General features: G+C 40.1%; 1 protein-coding gene across 1 annotated transcript; it reads left to right on the forward strand.

The window, feature by feature from the left end:
- The first annotated feature begins 1,191 nt into the window (after nt 1-1,191).
- On the forward strand, nt 1,192-8,364 carry LOC121648872. The gene is made up of 5 exons (XM_041999311.1): nt 1,192-1,351; nt 2,935-3,057; nt 3,303-3,435; nt 4,028-5,024; nt 8,242-8,364. Exons 4-5 carry the CDS (start codon nt 4,044-4,046, stop codon nt 8,362-8,364), a joined length of 1,104 nt encoding a protein of 367 aa, XP_041855245.1. The 5' UTR covers nt 1,192-1,351; nt 2,935-3,057; nt 3,303-3,435; nt 4,028-4,043.
- Nucleotides 8,365-8,669: the final 305 nt, after the last annotated feature.

The following is an 8,669-nucleotide window of genomic DNA, read 5'->3' on the forward strand; positions in this document are numbered from 1 at the left end:
TGATGTTCTGTTCATGAAGTGGGTCGCTGCTAATGTGGCTTTAAAGTAGTCAGGAGAACTTATTGGGTGATAAAGACCAGGTAATGTCACACACACCGGCATGTTTCTGGTCATGTTCTTATGGGGTCCTTCGATCTTCCAAAAACATTCTTTCTGTAGTCTCTCCTTTACACACTCGCGTGTCGCTCTGATCCATGTGGGGCCCTTCCGTCCAGTCGTTACTATAATTGTTTTTATTGCACAAACTGACATGATCTCAACGGTGATTTTAACATTCATAATTGTACACTGTCTGAGCTGTTACATGTTTTTAAGGATAGATTTGATTTGATCCCTGCAAACCTCTGCAATGGTCGTAAGAGCTGCTAATGACCATGCTGCACTCTTAGTTGAGGTTCTGTGCCATTTCAGAACCTGTTTGTATATTGGGTGACCTGTTAATGTCTCTTCATGCAGTTCTGAGTCTTTTCTTTCTGTCATCTATATTTCAGGTGAAAGGCCTTCAGACTCCTGCGGCTGCAGTAGAGAAAGAGACCAGCCCTGCTCCTCAGATGCTTGATGATGGACCAAACCCAGATGAGACCTGCACACAGGTAGAAGTACATTCTAACGCATTCATCTACGCTGACATGTATGTGCTGATGTTCTGTTACTGAAGTGGGTCGCTGCTAATGTGGCTTTAAAGTAGTCAGGAGAACTTATTGGGTGATAAAGGCCAGGTAATGTCACACACACCGGCATGTTTCTGGTCATGTTCTTATGGGGTCCTTCGATCTTCCAAAAACATTCTTTCTGTAGTCTCTCCTTTACACACTCGCGTGTCGCTCTGATCCATGTGGGGCCCTTCCGTCCAGTCGTTACTATAATTGTTTTTATTGCACAAACTGACATGATCTCAACGGTGATTTTAACATTCATAATTGTACACTGTCTGAGCTGTTACATGCTTTTAAGGATAGATTTGATTTGATCCCTGCAAACATCTGCAATGGCAATCTGGATGCAGCTTTTTAGTCAGATCATGTCATTTTTCTTATGCCCACCTTTTTTAAATCCATATTTAATCAAATTTTGTTTATTTTAGGTATTGACTGTTCAAGCATTTTCGCTGGTTGATTATCCAGATAGTGATGAAAGCGATGAGGATGGTATGGAAAACGAACCTCCCACTCCAAACCTCGATGTTGTTCTAAGGCAGAATGATACTGGGCCAGATGTGTCAGATCATTTGCACGATACAGATGAGTCTATTGTGGAAGAAACTTTTGATGAAGCCTCTACAAGCAACCATTCCAACAAGCAATTAGATGATGAGGTTGTTCCACCACTGAGACGCACAAAAAGCATTCTGGTAAGCAGTGAGTGCAATAAGTTTTTTTTTGCCCGCAATAATTTTTGTTTTTCTCTCTCTCTTTATCAAAGACTGGATGACAATTGGTTTCTCTACAGTGTAAAATAGACCAATTCAGAACCAGCGGTGCCTTTGCCTACAATGTTTATAATGCAATGCTTAGAAAGAATAAAAAAAGGCTTGATAAAAAAAGTTTGATCGAAAGCTATATGTTAGCTCAAGGCTAACGTCAATAGAAAATATCATAGGTATGCTAACAGTTAGCATGCGTGAAGAACTAAAGTGTTTTAAACAGCTTTCTCCATCAACGACTATTTATCTGGACAGTATTATCTGTGTTCTGTTACAAATTGATTAGAATACTTGTAGAAAAACGTTTTTTGGCCAGAAAAGACAACAAACGTTACAACAAACAAACATAACAAACGTTTGAACTTTTTTCGTATTCTGACTAAACTGACTACGGAACGTCTGAAGGGACAGAACGGAAAAAACACATTTCATCACTGCAAGAAATCGCACCACTATTGAGCTGCTTTTTAATTATTTTCTTCTAATGGAACAATAAAGTAATGCAGTCAAAAATAACAATTGTTTTATATGCACATTATTATTAGAATATTAATTATATTTATGATATAATTAGAAATACACAGCGTTCATCATTATCTGGCTGCTTGTATTCATTGATGAAAATGGTATGAATGTGCAACAAAATTGAGGATGCAACACATACTGATGCATACAGTTTGGACACATCCCATCTGATTTAATAGAAAGTGTGCCCAAACTTGGTACTGTATACGTGTAGGCCGAATGTCCTAGATCTAGGTGTTTTTTTCTGTATAAGATGTAATTATTTCTATTAGGTTGCACTTTGAGGTTGCACTCTGCAGTAAAATGTTCAGTTAAGTTATTTAAGCTTTCAAATATTGTGTCAATATTTTTTTTGACTTATTTATCATCTATTTTAATTTGATGTTTCATTTTTCACAAAAAATTGTTGCTACATAGATTGTTTAAAACTAGTGCAAAAAATGCATATTTTATGATGAACGATTGTGATTAATAATCGTGATTACAATATTGATCAAAATAATCGTGATTATTATTTTGGTCATAATCGTGCCGCCCTACTAGCAAGTGAATTTCTTTATACTTGAATGTGAATCATTCAGTTTGAACCTGAATCAATCGGGTTTAATAATTGTTTTAAGAATCTGAATGGAATAATTTGAAATTGAATATACTGGTTTGAATGTGTATGATGAGAAAATCAAAACTGTATGTAATTTTATTAGCTCCCTAATTCATTTTCACGTTTCAGTTTCACTCGTATCCATTCAAAATTAGTTTTTCAATTCTCAATTAATTGTATCAACATTTACTGCACCTGGAAGTCTCTTAGGCAGTACAGTGCCAAAGAGACACTGGGCCCAGCAGGTAGATGGATGGGTAATATTGGTCAAAAATGTTCAGATTTGTCTTGTTCACCTAACAACTGCTGAATTCTCTTCTTATCAATTAAAAATACAGCGATCATCATAAATCAAAATCACATCTCCATGTCTCCATTTTTACAGATGGATAGAGTACAAGATTTTACCCAAGGTCTCTATGATTCAAGTAGTGACAGCGCAGAGGAGACTTCCATTTCTAAGCATAAAAGTTATTCACAGAGGCTGAGAAGGTGGTCTTGCCGTCCTGTAAGTTTTTTTTTTGGGGGGGGGGGTTCTTTTGTGTTTCAATGATTGTGAAAATGTCTGCTGCTCTTGCCAGTGAGCCTGATTGTGACTCTTCCAATTTGTAAATGTACTTGTACTGAAAATACTCAATACAGATTTTTCTTCATTTAGTATGTCGAGCCAGTTCAGTTAACTCAGTTTTGTTATATTTAATGTTAAAAAAATTGTTATTGACATATGTTTGTGTTTGTTTTTTAACGATTCAGATGAATCTCATGGAATCGGATGACTCAAACTTAGGTAGCGATGAGGAGTATGTTCCACATTGCATAGAGGAAAGCACAGAAAGTGATAGCAGTATGGAATTAACCCTGGAAAATGAAAAAACAGTGAACAAAGGTACATCATCCAGTCAGAGCAAGTCTAAGCCCAGGGAGAGTGGAAGTGAATCCTCCAGCCAGAGAAGGAGCAAGTCCTCCAGTCAGAGCAAGTCTAAAACCAGGGAGAGTGGAAGTGAATCCTCCAGCCAGAGAAGGAGCAAGTCCTCCAGTCAGAGCAAGTCTAAAACCAGGGAGAGTGGAAGTGAATCCTCCAGCCAGAGAAGGAGCAAGTCCTCCAGTCAGAGCAAGTCTAAAACCAGGGAGAGTGGAAGTGAATCCTCCGGCCAGAGAAGGAGCAAGTCCTCCAGTCAGAGCAAGTCTAAAACCAGAGAGAGTGGAAGTGAATCCTCCAGCCAGAGAAGGAGCAAGTCCTCCAGTCAGAGCAAGTCTAAGACCAGGGAGAGTGGAAGTGAATCTTCTAGTCAGAGCCAATTAGCCACATTCCCAAATAGCAGGGTTGATGGGAATGAAAAGGAAATGGTAGCAACATATTTGAAAAACAATGTTTCAATGCCTCTGGAAGATGAGCAATCTGTCATTGTCAGTCCAACTTTAAAGAAAGATGATGGGTCCAGAAGCTATAACAAGAAACATTTCTGCTTTTATTGTAGGAAGTTTGTCCAGAAAATGTCAAGACACTTGTGGCGTAAACACCAAGATGAATCAGATGTTGCGAAAGCATTCAGTTTTCCTACAAGCTCAAAGGAAAGAAAACTACAATTGGACTATATACGAAATAAGGGAAACTTTGAGCACAACAGTGTTGTTTTGGAAACGCAAAAAGGAAAACTTATCCCATGGAAACAACCGGAAAAGAAATCAGAGGGACATAAATTTGCACATTGCATTCACTGCTATGGGTTGTTCTCAAGAAGAGCAATGTGGCGGCATTTCAAGGTCTGCAGATTCAAACCTGAAAGTACTAAACCAGGTAAAACTAGAGTTCAGGCATTGTGTGCATTCGCTGAACCTACTCCATCGGAATATACAGATGCATTTTGGAAGTTCTTAAGTGTAATGAATCAGGACCAGATTGCTGTTGCAATTAAAGAAGACCACTGCATCCTCGATTATGGATTCAGGTTGTTCAAAAAGAATGAGAAAATAGTCAGTCAACACCAATACATACGCCAAAAACTGAGAGAACTTGGCAGGCTTTTATTGGAAGCTAAAAAAATCACACGTGTGAAGACCATTCAAGAACTCATAAAACCTGAACAGTACACTCAGGTTGTCAAAGCTGCAAAGAACCTATCTGGATTCAGTGAGGAAACTGGCGAATACCAATGTCCCTCTCTTGCGCGCAAGGTAGGACACAGCCTGCATTCATTGGCTATGTTTATTAAGTCCGAAGGACTGAAAAAGAAAGACAAAGAAACCATTAAAGATGCCGAGGAGTTCGCACAGTTGTATCAAGAGAGCTGGAGGTTTGATATTGCAAGCCAGGCATTAACCCAGCTTAACCAGGCGAAATGGAATGCACCGCAACTGTTACCTCTCACACAAGATATTCAAAAGCTACATTGCTATCTAGAGGAAAAACAGCAGCAACACCTCAAAGATCTACAAGAACATCCTTCATCCACAAATTGGAAGGAAGTTGCAAAAGTAACACTTACTCAAGTTATGCTTTTTAATCGCCGGAGAGCAGGGGAAGTGTCTCGAATGCGCCTGTCTGCTTACTTATCAAAGGACACATCAGAAGAACAGGGAGATGTAAATTTGGCCCTCACAGCTCTTGAGCAGAAGCTCTGCAAGCATTTTATACGGATAGCAATTGTTGGAAAAAGAGGAAGAAAGGTTCCTGTTCTTCTAACTCCATCAATGAGAGAATCCCTTGAAGCTCTTACTGAAAGCAGAGAAGAATGTGGGGTGCTGAAGGATAATGAATATCTGTTTGCATTGCCACAATCTGCCCATTACATCAGGGCTTGTGACTGCATGAGGCAATTTGTCAGTGAATGTGCTGAAATAAAAAATCCTCAAGCGCTAACGTCAGTAAAACTGAGGAAGCATATTGCTACCCTGTCTACTGTTCTCAACCTCAAAACCACCGAACTCGACCAGTTGGCAGACTTCCTTGGTCATAATATCGCTGTTCACAGGAAACACTACAGGCTCCCAGAAAGCACCCTCCAATTAGCCAAAGTGAGTAAAGTCCTCCTGGCAATGGAACAAGGACGCCTAGGAGATTACAAAGGAAAAAGCCTCGATGAAATACAAGTTGATGTAAATGGTAATTAATATATTTTTGAATGCACAATATATGACATTTAGTCTTCAGCATTTAGAAAATAACCATTAACTGTGTAAAACATGGGAGTAATGGTGACTGGATGAGAGAATGATACTGCTGTTGTTTACTCTTGCAGATTGCCTATAGCTTCAACTTTCCAAACTTAATATTTGATCAATTATCATTTTAGAGACCATTCAAATGGAAGGACCTTTAGAAGGGGACATTGAAGGTATGTGTATACGATCTAAAATTGATTCTAAATGATCCATTGTTTGCCATGAATATTTCTGGGCTTTGTATGTGATTGCACTGAAAGTCTGCAGGTTTCCCTGATTCATTATCTCCTGACATGATGTGGAGAGAAAGACACAAAACGATTACAGTAAGAACTGGACAGAAGGGCCCCACATGGGTCAGACTAGAGACGTATGAGTGTATAAAGGAGAGACTACGGTATGCAAGTGTTTCAGGCTTACATTACATGGAAGCACTACTCTTGGGAGTGTAGCTCTGGGGGGAGGGAGAAGTCAGGGGACATAGAAGAGTCACTCAGTCCATCCAAAACGGTCCATCATATGTGTTGGGAGAAGACCTTGTGTGCTGAACCAGTAGACACTATAGCAGGAGACACATAGCCTGCTGAGAATGTATCATGTAAGGTATGGGAATGAATAGGTAATTTCCAGAACATTTTAAGCCTTTGCAAATACTTTTAAAAGATCTGTCTTGGCAAATCTCCAAGTGCAGTGTCAGAAATTGAGTGTCACAAACAGCACAGAACATGACAGGTGTTAATTACATTATAAATAATTAATAGTAATGATAGTTTGTTTATTTAAAAGGATCCCCATTAGCTAATGCCAATGTGTCAGCTAGTCTTCCTGGGGTCCAGCAAAAATATTAACAAACACCATAGTTCAAAGTATTAACAAAATAAAACATGCATGCAAAATAACATGAAGAATAATTAGTCATTATGTATGCTCTAATCTACTTCGTTATGTGGAGATTAAGAAGAAACATTTAAACACACTGTAAACAGGACATTTGGACTAAGGAGTAGGAGAATAAACATGCTGTATATTTGAATGTGAAGACCCAAACCGATGCTCAAAGAAATGATTTGATGTGCATAAAATCAGTAACTTTAAACAGCCCTGAATAACAAACTGATACCCAGCCAGGATTTAAATTGTGGCAGACTGTAAATCTCAGCTAATTAATGTGCTTTGATACACAATGACTTTTGCTCAGTTAGATTTTGAACATTACCCTTTTTTTCATTTACATGAAAATGACATTGATGATTTACAGAAATCCAGTAGTTAAAAAGTTGTCTCACAGTGTGAATGTTTGGTGACTGCCTGCATTTTACTACAAATTATTTTCACTGTATACCCTTGATCACTGCTGTCACAAATTACAAAAGTAATCTGATATCCTTACAAAGCCAGCTGTAATGACTGCCTAATGTTAATGTCAACGTGCTTGTCTTGCATGATTGAATAAACCAATCACTACTGGCAGCTTTTGCATATTTTGTGTATTGTGTTCTTAAAGTGTTTTCTCTGTCCAGATGTCAGTATGCTAGGAGATGAGGGGTCCGAAGATGAGGTCAACATGTCATCCAGACAAGAATGTACTTCCACATCACAAAGTCAAAACCAAGGAATGTCTCCAACAGGTGAGCTTGAACTCAATTTTTACCTTTTCAGACAGCATGTAGCAAAATTTTTAACAACTCCACTTCCTCCCTTGTCTGGCCCACCTCTTCCTTCAACTCTGTGTCAGTAAAAATGTCTGGTACAGACGCTGCATAAACAACACGGACTACGTTTGCATGCCATCAAAATTCAGGTTAAGATTAATGTTACAGTTTCTAAAAAAAATAGGAATAATAGGAATAAACCGTTTACATGCGTGAGAGACAGTTATTCCTGTATACATGATCATTGCAATCAGCTGGAATATCCCGACGCACGGAGAACGTCATAATAATGTTAGATAATTAATTATACGGAGCCGATAGCTTCGCCTTTGCTTGTGCTTGCTGGTACTGATCCACAACCAGTACTGGACACTGCTGTGCGTCATGGTTCTCATTAATAGAAGGAAAGACTTGTCACGGGAATCGAACTAAAGCTGTGCCATACACATCTACTTTAGATGAAGGTGCGCAGTCAGGACTTGTGGGAAGGGCTTGTAATGATGACGTTCAATGACACCGACTCGTGTGACAATTTTCCAACGTGACGCCAAGTTATTACACACGTTGGTGGAAGGGTTTTTACATAAAGACTGATTCTACAAAGCAGAGTTGTACAGTCTGACAGCAGTGGGAATGAGGGACCTGCAGTAGCTCCTTCCTGTGCTGACGGGGCCTCAGTCGGCCGTTGGCTCCTCTACGGTCTGGTGCAGTGGGTGAGAGTGTTGTCCATGATGGATGTGAACTTGGGCAACATCCTCACGTCTGTGCTGCAGACTACCAAATCTGACTCATAGCTTTGCAGCCACACAACTGAGGCCTGTCTGTAAGGTAGCTGATGGTCCAGGCAGTAAGATGTAGGTCCACTCCACGTCCTCCAGCTTCCCCCACAGCTGCGTCAGCTTGTTGGTTTTGAAAGCACTGGAGAAGTTGAAGAACATGACTCACAGCACTCCACTCCCAGGGGTCTCCAGGTGCGAGGGCCCTCTGCTATAGGTAGATGATGGCGTCCTCGACTCAGATGTTCAGCTTGTAGACAAACTGCAGTGGGTCCAGGGTGGGGCTCACCACAAAGCAGAGGTGGGTGAGGATCAGCCTCTCAATAGTTTTCATCAGGTGGGAGATCAGGGCAACTGGACGGTAGTGGGCCGGATCCTTAGCATGCATTGTTTTAGGAACCGGGACAACACAGGGGGTCTTCCACAGGATAGGGGCTTTCTCCAGCCTGAGGCTCAGGTTGCAGTGTGGCTGAGGACCTCACAGAGTTAATCTACACAAGTCCTCAACAACCTAAGACAGATGCTGTCCG

Source organism: Melanotaenia boesemani, chromosome 2 (genome assembly GCF_017639745.1).
Source record: "Melanotaenia boesemani isolate fMelBoe1 chromosome 2, fMelBoe1.pri, whole genome shotgun sequence".
NCBI classification, from domain to species: Eukaryota; Metazoa; Chordata; class Actinopteri; order Atheriniformes; family Melanotaeniidae; genus Melanotaenia; species Melanotaenia boesemani.